General features: G+C 37.7%; 1 protein-coding gene across 6 annotated transcripts in view; it reads left to right on the plus strand.

Annotated features, from left to right (window-relative positions):
• The window catches only part of EPB41 (erythrocyte membrane protein band 4.1 (elliptocytosis 1, RH-linked)), a 123777-nt gene that overhangs the window by 82317 nt on the left and 20134 nt on the right, over positions 1 to 21326 (plus strand). For all 6 annotated transcript variants that reach the window (XM_006894920.1, XM_006894918.1, XM_006894919.1 and 3 more), the window contains one exon: positions 17792 to 17920. In XM_006894920.1, coding sequence (XP_006894982.1) covers positions 17792 to 17920 — 129 coding nt within the window. The remainder of the gene's footprint in view (positions 1 to 17791; positions 17921 to 21326) is intronic.

The raw sequence follows: 21326 nt of genomic DNA on the forward strand, positions 1-21326 counted from the left end.
TATTTATTGTTTCACTCATAGTAATAATTTAGAAACCTCAAATCGACTTGAAATACTACAAATCTAACACAGAAAATGATAATTAATCATAAGTATCCCCATTTATCTATGAAATCTCTGTATGAAACTTTCTGTAATGAAAAAATAACAAATGAAACCTACACATGCATTGTTAGATTGTTTTGGGTCTTTTTTTAAGGAGCTAAAAATGAAATATTCTTATAATTTTATTGATACTTTTATAACTGTTTCAGATTCTAGTTCCTGTTTTCAACCTTGTGCGCAACTTTTTATCATTATTATAACCTTCACCCAATGTTATCTCTCCCTTTATATTGGATCTATTCTGAATTTGCTTGAAGTTTAGTCTAAGCCACTGGTATCTTCACTTTTCTGTAGTTCAGAGGGACTTAACAATGGTCAAAAAAGAGGTCCTGTTGTGTATTAATAGAGTAAGAATGGCCGAGAGGAGAATAGGCAAGCATGTTGGGTTTAGATGGCCAGTGATGGCTCAGACAATACACCTGTCATAGTTATCAGAGGAAGGTTATTGGACATTCCAACTTCGCGTTATCCAATATTAATGCTGCCGACATTTGTAACATAAAATTGTAGTCAGTCTTTGTTTCTTAAGCCCATCTCATCATGCCATCCTTAATATTAAAGATAGATTTAAATAACTTTTTATTGGTTTTACCCTAATTCAGCTTCTTAATGACAGATTAATAAGTAAAAAATAATTTGGACTAAAGTTATCAGTACAGACCAGTAAAAAGTCTTGGATATTTGCCTTGGTTCTGCTGTTCATTTACAAGGTGACTCTGAAAGTTCACTTGTCTATTTGGTGCCCAGATTTTCACCTAGAAACATAGACAAACCTACCTCATAAGCATGAATCTGAAACACAATCCAGGAGCCAGAGGCTTTGGTAGACTGTGGACACCAGAGCAGTTCATTGTCTATTGGGGCCTGGAAAGATGAAAATTTTAAAACAAAATATGTTAACTGATTAGATTACTAATATTTGATAAAGCACTTAAGAACTACTAAAACGTATAAATTACTTATGTTGTTGCTTTTAAGTGCTGTCACGTCAACGATGACTCCTGGTGACCCTGTGCACAATTGATCTGAACCCTGCCCTATCCCGTGCAGTCCTGACCATCTCTGACTTTCTTGAACCACCTGGGAGATAGGCACTGTATCACTCCATCTCATTGAGGGTCTTCCCCTTCTTCCCTGACCCTCTACCTTTCCGAGCATGATGTCCTCTTCCAAGGACTGGTCCCTCCTAACAGTATATCCAGGATATGAGAGACAAAATTTCACCATCCTTGCCTTCAAGGCTGCTACTCTTAGGCAATTCAACTTCTCCAAATGAAATCATTAGAATCGACCACACTTGCAAGTAAATCCATCATCTGTATTTTAAGCTTATCTATTAGTCATTGACTTACATGTTAGTTCTTATGCTATAAAGGAAAGCCAGCTTGCATGAGTTTTGAGAGAAGAGATTGACTTTATTGACAGGCATTAGAATGGGGATTGTCAGTTTCTCTGTTTATCAGAACAGAGATAATCAGTTTGTATTGGATTTTCAGTTGTCATCCTAGAACTTAGTACATTTCTTTTTATTATTATTGTTGTAAACCTTACCCTGAAATTTCTGTAGATGATACATATTAGCTCTCGCCTATCTTCCAAAAGCACTTGTTGAAATACTTCTTATAAAAGAGTATGTAAGACCCACTGGAGTTATACTTGGACTTTACCTCTTATTGCTATTGTCTTGTACCACCGAGTTGGAACTGACCTTTAACTGACCCTCCAGCAGTTTTTACTTTCCCTGTGATTCTTCTTATAAATGATAAAATCTCAAACTTTATTACAACATTTTAAATATCTATATGATATCTAGAGATAACGTTCCCCCTTCATTGCATTCAGGTTACCCCTATTGTTTGTCATTTTGGTACTAGAGCCTGGGACAGTTCTTTGTCTCTCTTTTGTGTGACATGTACACTACCCATATCTTTGTCACTATTCCATATTGTAGAGTATCATTAAGTCCACGCTCCTGTCTGCTGTTGTAAACCTCTCATGTTTTAAGATGTCTTTATTATTGCAGTAGAGCACACATATGACAGAAAGAGTCACATTGGTGCAGGGCTAGGAAAGGGCACCAGAAATGGGATTGGGTGAGGAAAGGTAAAAGGAGGCACCATATAAAGTTAGGCTAGAAGAGGTGACTATGGCAAACAGTTACAAATTCATGGAGAATTTCATGTGGTAAATTAAATTCCTGTCACATTAGAACTGAAAGGGGGAGGAAAGCAAACAGCATGGTTCTGTATAGTTCATTATGCTCACAAATTAGAAATACAGGCTAAAATGTAGGTAAGTAACTTTAAGGGCAGTCTATCCTCAACAAGATGGACTGACACAGTGACTGTAACAGTAGGCCCAAGCATGGTGGAGAAATTTAAAAAAGAGAGAGAGAGAGAGAGGTTTAGAGTTCCTACTTGGTTTTCTGATCCTTCAAATCAGTATCTCGGTGTCTTCTCTACTGGTCTTTTTTTTTTTTTTTTAATTTTTATTGTATTATTTTTATGTGTACCGTCAAATCAGATCTGACTGGTACAGGAGGAGATTGCCCCCTCCTTCTCCAGCAGAGCATCTGGTGGATTTGAACCGCATGCCTCTGGGATTCTACTGGTCTTTTTAAAAAGACCAGTACATTTAGAATCCTGTCTCAGTAAAACACAAAGACTGAGAACTAATAGGGAAACGTCACTGCCCCTCCTTCATTTAGTGTCCACTGGGAAGCTCCTGTGCTGTCATTGTAGGGATCTGTAGAAGCGACCTAGCAGAACTTTAGCACAGGACAAACCTCACATCCAGCTTGACTACCTTCCCAGTGCTGAACTGGTCTCCAAGTATTCCTGCCAGGTGGTCTCCTAGCCTGTATTTAAATATCTCCCAAGGTAGTACATGGCATCTTTCAAGAGCTCTGATTTAAGTTACATTGATGAAACAGGGAGGTCTGGTGGCCTTGTGTTGAGAATCTGTGCTGCAATCCCTAAGGCACACAGTTTGAATCCACCAACTCCTCTGTGGGAGAAGAATGGGCAGTATCCTCCTGTGTGATTACTAAAAACCTGCTGGAGGGTCCACTATGAGTTGTTTCTGACTTGATGGTATGCAACAAAAACCATCATATATTAAGTCTTCCTATAGCTTTTACTTAATTGGTCTAACAGGGAATCACTGTGAAGATTATAGCTTTCACATTATAGCTCTTAACATAGTTCAAGATAACTCATGTGTTTAAATAAATCACTTCTTACCTTCAGGTAATTTACCATCTGATTCCAAACTGGCCCCAGTTTTCTCTGAGCACATTATGCTGCTTCTTTCCTTGCATTTTTTCCAGCTTTCCTTATTTTACTAGCTTTGTCTTCCTGGCCCTGTTGCACATAGATTGCATCCCCAAGGTTTGTTCTGTTTTGTGTCTTCACCTATCAACTTGTTCTCTCTGAAAGAACATTTTAAAATCTCTGGTAATCTCAGATTCTTCATAGACAGGCTGTGTACTTAAAATTATTTTTAGATAACAGTTTGTGGGGGCAGGGACTTTGTCCAACCCAGCATCTACTGATAAGATGGTATCACGGTAATGTCAAGGAAACACATGACCGGAGCCTGCACTGTATGCTTGCCTGTGTCTTACATGAGAAGCCCGACTTTTACATAACTTAAAGATTACAAATGGTTTGGCTTGTAGCAGAGCGACATTACAAAGTTGTGGTAATTTATTTTCTGTTTAACATTCTGCTAATTAATTAGATCCTCTGTAAAGAAAATGATGTTAAGTATTTGAAATGTTGTTAATCCATCTCTTTTGCCTGTGCCCATTGCCTCCAAAATTGTGAGATTCTCAAAAAGTGAGAGGCTTTGTTTTATTTATCCGTTTGCCTGTCACCTTTGTATCACACATGCCACACTGCCTTCTGTATAACATATAAATTAATGTTCATAAAAGGAGCCCAATGGCACAGCAATTTCAGTTTGAATCCACCTAACAGCCCTGCAGGAGAAATGGCTGGTGGTCTGCTCTCATAAAAAGGACAGCCGATATAAAGGCAAACCTACAGCAAGGGCATGTCAGCACACCAGCATTACAGAAAGGGAGGGCACAGAGAGGGGCACAGGAGCTAACAAGACAGCAAAGTTGCACACTATTAACATGCACACACTTGCATTTTCAATAATAAACATTAATCTCTAAGTGGTAACCCAGGTAGATAGACAGGACTTCATGCATGATACTTTTATATCCTGGCAGATGATATTTCTACTTGCATATTTATATATGCTGCAAATATATTTATGTATATAATTGAGCCACCAGAGGACACCATTCTGTAGTCTTCTTTATCTTAATTAACCAAACACCATGAGGAAATGAATGTCTGTTCCTAGGACCTGAGGACATCTTAGGGGGCATCAAGGTCAATTGACATTACTTAATACACAAAGTAGCATCCACTTCCTAAACAACATGCCTCTGGAAACTCTATGAACTGTTGATAAATGTTGTCAGTTATAGAAAGGCTTCAGACCTTTTGTTCATAGAGTTGCTATGAGTCATGCTTAACTCAAAGGCAATCAACAACAACACAAATACACAATGGTTCTGAACCCTTTGCTAAATTGCAACTAGAACCTTAGACGCTTGCAGGTGGCCATCTAAGGTGCAATTATTTGTTGCTCCCTGTCTGGAACAAAGGTAAGTGAGGAAAATCAAAGATACATAGAAGCAATCAGCCCAAAGGAACTGTCTGCAGTCTTGAAGCTTGAAGAACTATAATGTCCCTAGCAACCACTGCTGTCTGTGCTTCAAGGGGTCACAGAAGAGAGTCCTGGATAGAGTGGGAGAAAAGCATGTAACAAAACTCAGAATCAAACAAGTGGGCCAGGTTTCCTCTACCTATTATAGAGGCACAAAAAGATTGCTTGGGAGTTTGGTTAGTCTAATGAATAGGAGTTGCTCTACCAACCCAAAGGCAGGTGGTTTGAATCCACCAGCTGCTTCTTGAGAGAAAGATGGATCCTTTCCTCCTGTGCTGTTTACAGCCTCTGAAAGCCCACTGTAGAGTCAGCTACAAGTCAGCTCAGATTCAGTATCAGTGTGAGAGATAGTAGCAATCAAAGAGCCCTGGTGGGGTCCTGCAGAAGATGTCGGGACTACGGACCAGAAGGTTGGTGATTTGAATCCTGCAGCTGCTCCAAGGCAAAAGGATTGGCAGCCTCCTCCCATAAAAACTTACAGCCTCCGACAGCTGGTGGGAGGGTCACCTGGAGCAACAGTTGGAATCACCTTGACAGCAGTGGTTTGGAAACACTCAATTTGTTAAGTCCTATATATTGGCTATTGCAAAAGCTCTCACCCACAGCTAACAACCCGTTTTTCTCAGTGTAGGACTTTTTATATGAGATCTTAGTGCATGTCTACATTTATAAGCTCATCTGGGAGTGTAATGTCATAAAAGGAACTAGTTACCTGGCATTCTGTGTTTATTTAAAATTATTTCAATTTGACACCTTTCTACTTTGTTTTAGATGATTTTTAAAAAATCATGGAAGATAATAAACTTTTTAGAGTTTTACTTATCATACAGATTAGGGGTCTGCAAACTTTTTCTGTAAAAGGCTAGATAATACATATTTAAGGATTACAGTCTATACTGTCTCTGTCAGAGTTCCTCATCCCTACCTCAGTAGCAGTCAGAAACAATACAGAAATGGACAAGCATGGCAGTGTTCCAATCAAAGATTATTTGTGGACTCTGAATTTTAAATTCCATGTTCTTTTATGTGTCACTAAATGTCATTCTGTTTCCCCCTTAACCATTTAAAAATGTAAAAACCATTCTTAGCTCTTACCTATAACCACCTCCCCCTGAAAAAATGCACTTGGGTTTGGCCTGCTAGTCTAATTTTACTCATATAAATTGATATAGATCCCAAAGAATGGATTATTATCTTTTCCCCTTTGCATTGAGTGTTCGGAGGTATTGTAAATGCCATCTCCATATTTTCATTACTTTCTTTATAATTAGAAATGTAAAACAAGAGACAAGGCATTTGTTTCTGTTTATCTGGCAGTCAAATTACACTTGAACTGTAATCTAAACTGTCTGTGGTCACAGCTTCTTGCATCTGTCACTTCCAACTTCCTCTCTGTTAACCATACTGTTAAGGGAGTCAATGGTGAATCTGCCTGCCCCCCTTTTATTTTGTTTAAAACAAAAGACTCTACCTCCATGTTTTTCCTAAAAAGAAAGAGCAGTGCCCAGGCTGCCTTCCCCTTAGCTAAGATTTTGGTGGTGGTTGTGTACCGTTGGGTTGGAATGGGCCCCGTAGCTGACCAGTGGGTTTTCAGAGGCAATAAATCACACGAGAGTAGATTGCCCATCTTTCTCCATAGCTGGTGGATTCGAAGCACAAACCTTTGCATTGGCAGCATATTTTCTTACCACTGAGCCACCCGAGATCCCAACTTAGCTAGATTATACAGATTAGTTAACTAACATGATGAAGACTGCGAAATGCCTTTCATTCTGAGCTTTTGGTATACCGTAGTCCTTCAAGCAGTTGTATGCATTTAAGCCTAAGTATCTAAGGAAAACATTTCAGAAAGTTTCTTCTTCCTCATCATGACTTAATTTTTAAAGAATCAAAATATGTATATACACACATCCCAGGACAATTCTCTAATTCAGGGTCTGTATTGCCATTATTTACCAATAATAAAGTTATACTCTTTCGAAGTATCTTTGCTCCCAATTTAACATGATTGTGTTCTGAAAGATTCCTTGATCTGTAATTAACTTTGGAAGGTGCTTTCTGATAAACCTCTAAATCTGTGTTCTTTTAACTTTCCTTGTCCAAGATCCTTTAGCACTGGCATTTGATTAAATGAATTGTATATCTGTTAAAAATTCAGCAAGATATTTGAACCTAAAGAAATCGGAAGAATTTCTCTTTTAGAAAGTTTGCTTTGGAGTTTTTCTCAAATTATTTGGTCTGTTAATATGTAAAATTGTCATGAATAAATCTTATTGCAAATCTGGGTCTGGTTGCTACTAGTCATTAAGAAAATAGAAGCCAGTAACGCTGTGTAGAAATCTTGAGTGAGCAATGTTTAAAGCACATGGCTGCCAAACAAAAGGGTGACTGCTTGAACTCACCAACCTTTTGGGAGAAAAGTGTGGCAGTTGCTTCTGTAAATACTGCAGCCCGGGAGTCCCTGGTGTACCTCTGCTCTGTGCTGTAGAGTTGCCCTGAGACAAGTCGGGATCTACCTAATGGCTATGAGCTCAATGCTATGTAAGAGGAACTTCGGTGGTACAATGGTCTAGTGCTCGTTGCTAACCAAAGTGTTCAAGGTTGAAGCCACTCAGAATTGCGTCAGTGGCAATGGAGAATGCTATACATGGATATGCCATTACCAAAACAAGGTCGAGGAGGGCAGGACGGACTTTCTGCTTCTGCCAGAGATGGATGGTTGTCAACCAGTCTCACTAGGAAAGTTCTTGTTTGTTCCATATTTTCACTGTCTTCTCTGTAGTCCAGTAACTGTCTTTTTGCTCATTCCTAAGACACAGAACCTGTCAGCATGTGCTCAATTGTCAGAATATTCATGTTTTAAATCAGCTTTGAATTAATTTGTATCATGTTTTAAAAATAACTTTTTTCTCAGCAACCCTTACATCAGTTACTGTAATACTTGTAATTGTCACATCTATTGGAAGCATTTTTAATATGCTGATTTCTCTTCCTTTTTTAAAAAATAGCACTCTACAGATTAGCAGTTATTTAACCATGCAGGCCTGCCACTCTGATGATACTGAGGAGTGCAGAATAGAGTGGGCGTGAATGTGTGGGTGCGATGAGAGCTTGCTCCTGTAATGTGGAATTAATTGAAGGTATATCAGTTTATCTCCTGCTTCACCTTGGGTAAACCATGTCTAATCTCACAGCTGCAGATTTTATTATATTGTATTATTGAGATGGTTACTTAAAAAGAACACTGCAGATTTTGGAGTGTCTGCCTACTAGCTCCAAGTAGCTATTTTGTGACCATATCTGAGTAATACTAATCCTTTGTAGTATGTCTCCAGAGCTACAATTTTTAGGAGGGTGTTGAGAATGTTGACCTGGAAAGCCATTTTCATTATTACAGATTTTTTTAGGATCAGAAAACATAGCTAGTTGGCATCTAATAATGGTTTTTGCTTGTGTTTAGTTCTGTGGCATCAAGGTACTGTTTCCTAGCTACCAGATTGGACTGTAATGTTCTTCTTAAGTGCTTATTATGATTTTAACAATTTTTAAAATTTGGACTTTTGAGAAAGCCTGATAAATGAATTTAATTTGCCTAAATCAGACCATACTAAATGGTCAGTGATTTCCTGCTAGTTACAGCTCTCTGTCCTCCCCAAAATGTGACTGACTGTGACTCTTAATAGTATGATAAAATGAAATTGGCCACCAAAGACTTCTTGCCTCCTAGACATGTTTGTTGTGATTTTCATATTTGACTTCTATAGCTCTGTTCAGTTTTGGCAATACTCATTTGCTCTGTGGAGTTCTTACTGGTGAGTGCAGTATAAAAGCAAAATTTTCTATTATCACTTAATAGCAAAATTTTTGCACCAGGCACGGATTTTGATGCTGTTTTCCTTTATATTCACCTATTCTGGGGATAATCTAATAGCAGCATTATGTGGGGAAATTCCAAAAACAATGTCTGAAGGATAATTGTCCTTGGCAAATTTTATTTGCTGCCATTTCTGTCAAGGCCACACAGAAAGACTGCATTGTGGAGCAATTTTTTTTTCTGTGACAATCTTGATCATCTTTCATTTCATAAAAACCAACATTTTCCTGAATAAGCTCCATTTCCCAAATGTGCGGACATAATCTTTATTTGTCAGAGGGTCCCAGTGGACCAGAAAAATAACTGAGTTTTATGGAGAAGCTAGTGAATACTACAGAGATGTATTTCTAGCTAAGGACCAATTGCAAGCCAAGCTTTTAAAAAAAGAGGGGAGGACCTAGGGGAAGTGGAGTGTTCTAGTCAAGAGAGAAAAATTAGACTGAAAAGAAATGGTTTGTATGATAAACTATGACACATTAGAGAAGAATGCTTGAATGTTTAAAATCTCTTGCTAACAACATGACTATACTGTTGTTAGTTTATCCCCATCTTGAGTGTTCATTATACTCTTCCTTTTTAAATTGCCTGTTGTCCTGAGTTTTCTACAAAAAGTATACCAAAATGATTATTTATGAAGCTTTTGGGGTGGGGGTGGGAGCTTTGGTCATTTTTATTCTTTTTTTGTTTCCTTTTTTGGCTGAAGAATGGGCTACTGCTGCTTGACTTATCATCTTTATGTGCTGTTTACACATGACTTTTGCAAAAGAAGCTATTACCACATCTGATTTATCTTTTATTGCAAGTGCCCATTTTAAATCTTGTTTTTACTCCAAAAATTTTTAAAGCTCATAAGGTTTTATGTTCATTATGAGTATTATACAACCAAAGGAAATACTGATATGAATAATTTTTTAAAAAATTATGAGAAAAAAAATAAGTCTTTATAGACATGTGTTTCACTTTTTAGAGCTCTTTCCAAGGCATTTACAGCCATTCTTTGCTGAGACATAAACTTGTATTTTATTAAAGAGCAGAATGTAGAAACAAAGCACTCGCAATTAACTGATCTTATCAGGCCTGGAGTATACAGTCTTTTTTCAGTTTGCATGTTGTGGACTATTTGGGGACATTATTTAAATGCATTGTTGATAATGCTTGTTTATTATCTGTAATATTTATCGTTTACTTTAGTTAAGAACCAGGAGCTGGACTCTTCTGCTGGGTATCTTCCTTCTGTGTTTAGCAAGATAACCACGATTCCTGCTGGTTCTGTGGGCAATTGCAGTGCAAAGCATTTCTTACTGGGTTTGCAAAGCAAGGGTAATGTGTTCTCTGGGTGTTTGTGTGTCTGTTACAACCTCATCCCGTTCCCACTACCTAATCTATTCATTTTTCTTATCAAAATTTGTGTGCTTTTTTAAAAAAAGATCTCTCTAAATCTTAAAAAAAAATGAGTTCTTTTTCTCCTAAAGTGTAGAAACACAGATTAAAGTTTCATGTATTACCTTCCATAGGAATTTGCATTTGACTAGGCCACAGTCATTGCAAAGTTGATGGTGACATTAAAGAGTTGTTCCTCCTGTTAAATACTTACAAGGCCAGCCTTGAGTCTCAGCTTACTTGGCCGAATGGCAGAGTAGAATTAAAGCAATAGGAAAATCAGCAGTCATTTAATAGTGTGGGATTTTGAAGTTCCATTATCTAAAATGATTAACTAGTTATGGTAGATCACAAACTCTCCTTTTCAGGAAAATTTAGTACTTTCAGGAAGCAAAATGCCTGTGTGATAACAACATAGAAGGATTTGTTCTGGGCCCTAAAACCAGAAATAAATTTATTGAACTTTAAGAAGATCATTACTAATTAGAAACGTTTCCTCTATTTTCTTTTTTACTAGATCACATAGATCTTAAAACCAGCCATTAAAAATGGCCTATTCAGTATTCTTCCTGATCGTCATAATTGAAAAACATTTATTTAGTTCCATAGTGAGCATATTGTAGTTCTTATCTTCTATCACAACTTCTTCCCTCATAGTTCTGGTAGTGATGCTCTTAAAGTATGATGAGGACCTAGTTGAAAACATGTTAATAAGTAGAAAGGAAGATTAGCCTGAGTAAAAGTCACATGGCCCACATCAGGTGTCTAACAAATGCTTCATCTGTGGAGGGACTAGGTGCCTTTATTGCTCTAGTTCATGTTTCTTTGCAAAAAGTATTATTTTGATAGATAGAAAATAATTCTGATTTTAAAGTATAATGATTTTGCTCCATAGCATGTATCTCTAATCAAGGCTTGTTATTTCCATTTAGTTCAAATTTTGGGTTACTTTGATCTTTAATATTTTATATCCCCAATTACTTTCATGACTTTGGCAACTATTTCTGAGGCATATTTCTAATAAAAAAACATTTACTGAAAAATTAAATCACAGGTCCAGCCAAATATTTATATTTCTGAGAATATCCTTGGCATCTCTAAACCAGAAAGCATTAAACAAAATATAATGAAGCTATAGCTTAACTTTGAACTGTTTCTTTTCTGCTCAGATATATTAAATCTGTCATAATTTGTTTTGACTTTCAAAACCAACTCACTAAATAAGTTTCGTAGTATATTCTCCTCACAAAAATTTTTTTTGCTGTTTTCTAGTTACTAATATTTGTTATAAATCTTTCTACTTAACTACTTTTTAAATAACCCAGTAGGATTTTATTAATATTTTTATGTTTTATTTTTAAAGGCTTAGAGGATTTGTCAGAACTTCTTTCATAACTTGCTTATCAAACTCTTCACATTTTAAAGATCATTTCATTACTGAAACTACATGCAAAAGCCTGCACAGGAAAATAATTTTAGTAACATTTTCTGATATATATATATATATCACTTTTAAAAAATAACGTCAGGTTAAATGTGTGTCTTTTGAACATAACACGACATGTCCTTTGGGCCCACTTGTGACACAGTCGTTCCTAGCACTCTGTAAAGAAGATGAGCAGTAGAACCAGAGACTGACCTAAGACTAAACCCTCACTCTCTCCCTTAATAGCACTAAATTGCTTAATCTTTCTGATTATTCATCTACAAAGTAGTGATAATGAAGTACGTCAAAGTGAGGCTATGAAAATTAAGTGAGAAAACATATTACAGTGACTAATGTAAATGATGAATATTCAATGAAAGTTCATTTTGCTCTTAATTTTACTGGTGTGGGAGGTAAAATACTAGTCTAAGCAATGAATTTGATCAAGTGGGCAATTATCATGTTCATTCTAAATGGTACCTTTTCAGTTATTGGATAGTTATTATTGTTGTTAGTTGCCATTGAGTCACGACCCTATGTATCATGCTGAACCTTGCCCTGTCCTGACCCTGTCTCACTGACTCTTGACACACCACCCTCATTGCCCTAGTTACTGCATCAATCCATCTCATACAGGGTCTTCCTATCCTACACTGTCTCTCCGCCCTTCCAAGCATGATGTCCTTCTTTAGAGACCAGTCTTTCCTGTCCATGTGCCCAAAGTATGTGAGACAGAGCTTCAGAATCTTAGCCTCAAGGAGAAAACTGGTTTCACACTCTTCAAGACAGACCTATTTGTTTTCTTGGTGGTGCGTGGTGTATTCAAGACTTCTCTCCAGCACCACAACTCAAAGACATCACGTCTTTTTCTGTCATCCTTAATCATTGTCCAGCTGTCTGATGCATAGCAAGTAATTGTGAAGATCATGGACTGGATCAGGCACACCTTATTCTCTAGACTGACATCATTGTTTCTCAGCACTCTGGAGAGGTCCCTGACATCATATTTTCCCAATGTAATTCATCTTTTGATTTCCTGACTGCTGGTGCCAACAGTGTTGATTGTGGAGCCGAGCAAGCTATAATTGTTAACAATCTCAATCTCTTCTCCATCCATCATGGTGCTGCCAATAGGCCCAGTGGTGAGAACTAAGAAAAACAAGTTTTCTTTTCCCTCTATTCCTTTTTTGGGTTTGAGTGAACATGTTTACAACTTATATGAAACAAGTTTTCAAGTCCTTAAATTTTATAAATTTTTACTGAACACAATTATATACCCAAAAGTGAGTATAAGAGAGGTAGACACAGAGCTAAATTTTATAAAACCATATTTTATTCCCCAAAGAGCTCATAGTCTAATTTAAAAAATAGGTGAATAAATAAAAAGACAGAGTACGATAGAAACAAAAGAAGAACGGTATCTACCCATTCCTTAGTCAGCCAGAGGAAAACTTTCTTAAGAACTGACTCTTCAGCTGACCCTGAAAAACAACAGAGACTTTCAGGCAGAAAGAACAATATTTACAAAGACTCAAAGGTAAAAGGGAGCATGTAGTGTTCTGCAAATACTTTGTAATTAATGGAAGAAATGTTGAGTGTGAAGGTGCAACAGGATGCAGCTGGAAAGAGTTTGATGTGCTTTCTGAAGATGGTGAGTAACCACTGTAAGATTTTAGGCTGGAAAATTGTGTTTTGTCATTGCAGTTTAACAAGAAATACTTTGGTAATAGAACAGAGGAGGATGCATTGGAGGATGGTTTTGAAATGAAAAGGAAGGAATGGAGATACTGAATTAGAACAGAAGTGACTTGATGTAGTCTCGGATCATCTGGGAATGAGTGCAAGGAAGACACTGCAAATGGTGCTCAGGATTCTAGCAGGAGAGACTGCGTGGATAAGGATGCCATTTAGCAAAATAATAGAGATGATGGAGGAAGTTGGGATGGGACTCAGGGCAGCAACAGAGATTAGTTTGTCCCATGTTGCATTCTTTGTACCCAGGAGGAAGCTCATTAAGATCTCTTAAGTAATAAAAGCAACTGAAGAGGTTGACTTGACTATATATGAGAATCCTATAAATGGTAATACAACTACTACCAGTTTTTCTTTTTAATGTGGCTACAGCTTTATGCCTTGATTTCCTCTACACATGCTTTGAAAAAAATGGGGGAGGAGATTTATGTCATTTTCTCAGCAGGTAGAACTTTGGGCTCTTAGCCAAATGGTGCTGAGCTGAGCAATATTTCACTCCTAAATGGCTTCTTGATGAAAGACTGCCACTTATTTCTTGGGCAAACTGATAAAAATTGTGTCTTACTTTATTAAATATTTTTCACATTATCAATCAGCCTTCTCAGTTGTGGAAACATTGTTTGGAGACCCCATGAAGTTCCCTGCCATGAAGTGGGTTTTGCAATGGTAGGAGTAGCACGAGGGAACTTTGGTGGTGTGCCATGGGGGGATGTGCTGGTGACCAAGAACCTCTAGAGTCCCCACCAGTGGCTCCTTAGGAGAAGGGTGGGAAGTCTCCTTCTGTTAGGATGCACAGCCTCAGAATACTGTGAGTCAGACAGAATTGACAGCATCGACTTGAGTCTGAGGTGAAGGCGAACACAGCCATTTGAGAAAGCCTGCATCATTGTGACTAGCTAATCATTAGCAGCTTGTCTGACTCAACAGAAATAGTAAAATAAGTGGCCTAGAAAGAAGTCATGTGAAGTAATAATGCAACAACAGATTGATTCCAGTGTCCTAGGCTCTAGTACATAGTAGAGGTTCAGTTAATGTTGACTGAATGGGGCTTTAGAATTTACAGAGTACTTTTATACATATTATTATATTTGGCCCTCACAATCCTTGGGCAAACTGATGTCAAGTAGTATTCTCATTTTAAATATGAGGAAACTCATATCCCCTTGGCAAAAATGTTTGTTTGGATTTTTTGCATTGGAGTTTGTGTTTTTTTCTTTTGTATCCCTGATACGTCTGTAAACCGAGAGCCCCTGTTTCTTTCTCTCAGTTCTATCTTACATATCTTAAATAATATTCATAATCAGTGAATAAAAGATCAGCCTAACCTGAATGCAGCTTGTGCTCCTTTAAGAAGCTCTTCAGTTGTGTTTTCAAGATGGCTTAGGTATAAAGTTGAACTGCATTTCTTGAGTGCAGCCCATCTTTTCTTGCCTTAATTGGACACCAGTTTATATTTAACATGGTGTAGGCTGGCTTACAAATTAGTGACTGCTAGTGACTTTTTAAATATAATATTCATATGTAATTTGAATACTAAAATGTGTAAGCTTTTCCATGCATATATTTATTACAGGCAAACTTTCTTTAAAGTTCCTAAGTTCCTATGTGCTAAAACTGTCTTACCAACATTTCTGACCTTGTTTTTAGCTTCCTGGTCAAAACCTGTAGTTGCAGCTTGCCGTGGTATTTGGTCTGTTAGAATACTCTTTTCATATCCTTTTCCATGAATGTGAATTTTTTTCTTCCATGTAAAGTGTCTTTTTTAAACTTTAGAAAGAGATTCATCTTCGTTGATGGTATCTTCTCATCAAGCTTCTCTTTGAAGTGCTTCTTTCAGAAGTCTTCCTGTGGCGTGATGCATTTAGCCCACGGGAAAACTCTGTTCCTCGGATTTCTTTCTCTTAGAGGTTTGAAGTGTTGTGAAGAAATGCATCTCTGCTGTTGGTATTTTTTGGTCTATTTTTTAAAAAAAAACATTTCACTCTTTTTAATATCATATTGGATGATTCTGACAATGATTAGAGTAGTTGTGTCCGATGCACTCAGCTTTTATAGCCCTGCCAAACAAATCTAGAAGTTTGCTTCTCTTAGAGAAGCTAACACGTGCTACCACGACTTGGAGGTACGAAACATTTTTCAGCATGCTTGTTCTTCTCAAGAATATATTTTTATTTACTCGTAAATTGTATTGTGTCGTGTGCATAATTAGTGAGATGGGTATTAGGAATCGCAAAGTAAGTCACTTAAGCATAGAGATTATATTCTCCAGGGAAAGACATAGGACTATGAAGTGCTGTATGAAGCATATTGAAATTATTTCTTAGATTAATAGTATTACAGAAATATGGCCAATTATTTACCCTCTCTTTTCTTAGTTTCCATGTTCTTTATAAACTTTAATTAAAATCTCAATTAAAAAAATATGGCCAAAATTAGATTAGAATCATTTAAGGTGCTAACATTTATAATTAAGAGTAATTATCCCTTTTGATAATCTTAGGAACTAAAATTCTTGATTTATATTAGTATTAATTTTCTGGAGCCTTCTTTTTTTAAAAAAAGAAATTTTTTTTTAAAAAATTGTTTTTTAGAGCTTGCTAAATTCCCCACTTTTTGCTAATCTTCTTACTTTTATATGTGTCCGTGCATTTGTAGAGTATAAATGGCATTCGTACAGAGGAGGTGGCTGCTGTGACAGTGGGGCCCAGTACTAACCCTGCCTCTGAACAGGAGGGCCTCCAACATTCCATAGTTCCTAGTGAGAGCCAAATGACCACCCCGCCGGAGTCTCCACAAAGTTTTGACTTTGGTCCCCTCTCCATAAGCATCAAGGAGACAGAAGTGAAGATGCAGGGGGCATCTGACCATCTTGACATTAAGGAGATGCCAAGAGGCACAAATGGGGAATGTCTAGGAGTGGAAGAACAGGCCAAGGTCATGCAGGGTCCTATGGCCAAGTTCTCAGGAACATCAGCTAGGAAGCTACAATATCAGCTAGGAACCTGTCAGCTGCAACTTGGCGAAAAAAAGGGAGAGAGTGGTGAAGAATATGTTACACCAGGAGAGCCACTTGGAAAGCAAAACGGATCATTTCTTGACTCTTCTGTGGGTAACCAGTTCCCCACCCTCATTCGAAGTTTCCAGGTAGTAACTGACTCAGTGACACAGGCCTTATGACACTTTGGGAGAGGGCCACATCTGTCCTTGGAGGGGGTGGGAGTGGTGGTGAGTGTAGGTTCGGCTTCCCCCACCCCACCTAGACTAAAAGGAAAACCAATAATTTCTAAAGAAATTTATCCAGAAGAATTGATTCCATGCTGGAAATGCTTTCTCCCCTGTTGGCTTACAAAAATCTTGAGAGTATGCGCTAGTAATTTATCTTTACGAGGTTGGTATCAGTAGTAGATTTTTTTCTACTCAATTCTGAGCTATTTAAAGAAATAAATTTCTGAGACTTTTATGGTGAGAAACCTTCAGTGTTCTGAGACGATGCTCAAAAATTCAAATACTCGTGGGGAGCTCTGGTGGCCTAGTGGCAAGAAGCTGCACTGCAATCCCAGAGGCGCATGGTTTGAATCCACCAGATGCTCTGTTGGGGAAGGAGGGACAGTCTCCTCCTGTACCAGTCAGATCTGATTTGACGTACACACAAATAATAAAATAAAAATTAATAAAAAAATTCAAATACTCTTTTAAAGGCAGCTGATCTTTTTATGAGAATTCAGCCTCAAAGAATAGTTTTAAGTGTTACAGCCGAGTCAACCCCACCACTCCCACTGACCCCATTCACAGGACTTCCATGATTGGAGACTAATCTGTGCTCGGGTGCCGGCCACTTAATCTTATCACAATCAAATCATAGTTTTAGGGTGATTTATAGTCTTGGGGAAGGTGAGCTGATGGGCAAGGAGGCCTTTGACATTCCACTATTTTATTCTTTTAAATTCCGAAATTAATCACCAGGTGGTGGTAGACTGATTGGGGTTTTTTTTTTCTCTCCAGTTTTCCAAATGCTGTTTATTCTCAATAATTCCAAACTTAATATCTGACATTGATTTGAAAGAAGTTAATGACTTCCAGGGTAATGCACTCCAGTGCTCCTGCCATTTGTATTTAGTGGAGGAAGTGTGACTGATTTCCTTAATTATACCAGTACAAAGGACAAATGAAAGTGATTGCTATTTGGCAAATAGTTTTATATTCACATTATCAAGGTCAGTCTTTAGTGTTTTATTTCACCAATCGTTAAGTGTCTGATCTTACAGCTTTCCATTAAGCATATGAAAGTGATGATTACAGGAATGCTGTTCCGTAATATCTCTTATGATTTGACACCTTGTCAGGGCTACTTTAGAACAGTGTCTTAAGACTTGTGCAGAGTAAACACCTTTGGAGATTAAGCTAGTCCTTTGCTTAATTAGAGCTTACACTTTGATCAGATCAGTGTCAGATTAGTTTCCCCCAGACTTCCAAAAGACTCTAGTAACTGTTTCTCTACTATTTCACAGCCTCCTCTAGTGAAGACTCAGACTGTCACCATCTCAGATACTGCAAACACTGTGAAGAGTGAAATCCCAACCAAAGATGTCCCTATTGTCCATACCGAGACAAAGACCATCACATATGAGGCCGCCCAGGTAGGACATGATTTGATGCTTCAGAACCAGACTGGTTTAAGCACAGTACATAATCTTTTTTTTTTCACAAGGTTTCTAGTCATTTACTATACATAATGCTATGTTTCTCAGGTACACTTCTTTTTAAAAGAGATTGCTGTTGCTGTTGTTGTTATGTGCCGTGGAATTCAACTGTGATTCATAGCAAATGACCCTGAAAACCGTTGGTCTGAACCCTAAACTCTCCTGTGCCATCTTCATCATCTCTGATATACTTGGGCCCATAGGTACAGTCACTGTGTTGACTCATCTTGTTGAGAGTCTTTCTGTATGATGTCCTTTTCTAAGGTCTGGCCCCCTAACAACATGCCTTCACTATATCACCATCCTTGCCTCCAGGGAGCACCCTGGTTGTACTTTCTCCAAGATATAGTGTTTGTTAATACTTGATTACAGGAAAAAATCACCTTGGATCTGATTGCTTACATCCTCTAAATTTTATTAGCGTAAGAAAATGATAAAGAACGCTGACTTTAGATTCAAACAAACCTTAGTCCAAGTCCTGGCTTCGCCCTTTATTAACTTGATCAAGTATTTGAAGATCTCTGAGCCTTTAACCTCCTGCCCTGCTAACAATGCGTACCTCCTGGAGTTCCTATCATCTTACATAGTGATGTGGCCTCATTAATGTAAGAAAGAAAACTCTGTTCCCAAATGTATGATATAGAACTGTGTGAAAACAGTTTGAGCATGATACTTAAAAACATGAAAGTGAAAATAATTATAATACATTTATTAAAATAACATAAGAATTTAGGTATTTAATTTTTTTAACATTCTTAGTTTTTCATGTTGCTTTAACAGGAATACCATAAATGAGTATCTTTAATGAACAGAATTTTATTTTCTCCCACTTTCTCACTTACCCTCACTGCTATGGAGTCATAACTGACCCTCCAGGGGGATTTTCAGGCTGTAAATCATACAGGAAGGGACTGCCCGTCTTTCTCCTGTGGCAGGGCTGGTGGATTCAAGCCACCAAAGAGGCACCACCTTTGGGTTCACAGCTTAACTCCCTGCTGCCTGTCCCAGCAGATTATCTCACAGTCTAGGATGCTGCAATCTGAATTGAGAGCATTAACTTCGGGAAAGGCTGGCTGTCCCATCCAGGGGGAAATATCAGCTTCTCCTTGGAGATTGCCACATTTACCTGTCATTCATGCTTCTCTGTTCTTTTTATATCTCAGAAATTAGTGGTTTTGAAACATATTCTACATTGCTCTGTCTTCATTAGCATAACAAAGAAAACTTTATTCCCAAATGGTGTTAACACGTGTTGTTTGTAGTTGTTATTATTAGGTGCTTTTGAGTTCCTTCCAGCTCATAGCAGCCCTTCCTACCTACGCCAGAGCATAACAGTCCATCCGCACCCTCACAAGGGCTGTGTCTGAGCCCATTGTTACAGTTGCTGTATTGTTACAGTCCTGTGTTGAGGATCTTCCTCTTTTCCACTCACCCTCTCCTTTACCAAGCATGATATCCATCTCCAGGGACTTGTCTTTTCTGGTATCATGTCCAAAGTATGTGAAATGAATCTCTTCATCTTTTCATCTAAGGAACATTCTGACCACGCTTTTTCCTGGACATTTATTTATTCTTCTGGGTATCATGGTATATCCCCTTTTCTCCACCAGCACTAGAATGCAAAGGCCTCATCTACTTCAGTCTTCTTCTGTTATTCATCTTTTAATTTCTTATGAAAATACCATGACTGAGATACGAGGGTACCTCTGCTAACTATTCTAAAAAGGATCACAAAAGAAGATCCTGGATAGATAGGGAGAAACAGAACAAATCCCCCAAACATTAAAAATATGACATATTGATTTGATAGACTCCTGAAGCTCCCCACACTACCACCCTTAGTCACTCTCGGAATCTGCAACAAAACCCACTTCCTTAGCTCAACTTGAAGCCAAATAATAAACAACCTAGCAGGGTGGGCATAATTATGGTGGGCATAATTCAATGAAGTTTCATTTTTTAAAACACAATGTCTGCGAATGATTATATGATATATAACGTGAATGAAGGAAAGTATGAAACATAATGTATATGAATTTTATATGCAAACCAATATTAAATAAATAAAAAATATACCAGGGAATTTCTCACCTCTGAGAATAGCAAACCATGTTAAGGTCAAAAGTACAATGTTTGCCCAAGAAGAAAGCCCAGAAGGCAACACGGAATAGGATACAAGGATTAATGGAAATGAGAATTGTAGGGAGGAAGTAGAGAGAATGTGATAAGATTGTAGGTATTGTGGTTAATCTTATAAAACAATGCATATGAATTATTGGATAGAAAATTAATTTCCTCTATAACTTTCTCTTAAATCACAATTTAAAAAAATAAAATGCCATGACAGGATTCAAATGCACCTTAGTCCTCAAAGTGACGTTTTTGCTTTTTTAATTTTTTATTATATTGTTGTGTGTGTACTGTCAAATCAATTCTGACTGGTACAGGAGGAGATTACCCCTCCTTCTCCAGCAGAGCATCTGGTGGATTCAAACCACGTACCTCTGGGATTGCAGAGCAGCTTCTTGCCAATAGGCCACCAGAGCTCCCTCACGTTTTTGCTTTTTAACTCTCTAAAAAAATAACTTGGGAGGGATTGGAGAGCATTATGCCGAGTGAACTAACTCAGTCTCATAATGACAAATACTGTATAAAAATCATTATTGTAGAATAAGTATGGGACCCAAGGGGGGGGATGTTACTCATAGGGTTGCACAATTTTATGGGGGAGGGTGTGAAGGAAATGGGAAAGATCTTTTGTGAAAAACAATGTATTCAAACTTCGTAAATAAATCAATATAATATTTAAAAATTTTTTTAAAAAATGTTTTGCAATGGATATACCCAGTATGGTTCATTTGATTTCTTGACTGCTACTTCCAGGAGTATTATGTGTAGATCCAAGTAAAATGAATCTGTTGACATCTTTGATTGTTTCTCTATTTAATATTGCTTTTTGGTCCAGTTGTTAATATTTTTGTTTTCTTTATGTTAGGATGTAATCCACACACCACTGAAGGCTTTGAGCTTCATCAGTAAATGCTTAAAGTTCTTTTTGCTTCCAATAAGCAAAGTTGTCATGTGTACACCAAAGGTTGTTAATGAGTCTTCCATCAATCCTTTTGCCATATTCTTTTTCATATAGTCCAGTTACTGAGATTTTTTTTCTCAGCCTGCAGACTGAATGTTGTTGTTATGTGCCGTCGAGTGGTTTGCGACTCATAGCGACCCTATGCACAACAGCCCTAAACCCTGCTCTATCCTGTGCCACCACACTGCCTCTGACACACCCATCCCGATTACCCCAGTCACCGAATCAATCCATCTCATAGAGGGTCTTCCC

Source organism: Elephantulus edwardii, unplaced genomic scaffold (genome assembly GCF_000299155.1).
Source record: "Elephantulus edwardii isolate Elephantulus edwardi_28Jun2011 unplaced genomic scaffold, EleEdw1.0 scaffold00152, whole genome shotgun sequence".
Classification (NCBI taxonomy): Eukaryota; Metazoa; Chordata; class Mammalia; order Macroscelidea; family Macroscelididae; genus Elephantulus; species Elephantulus edwardii.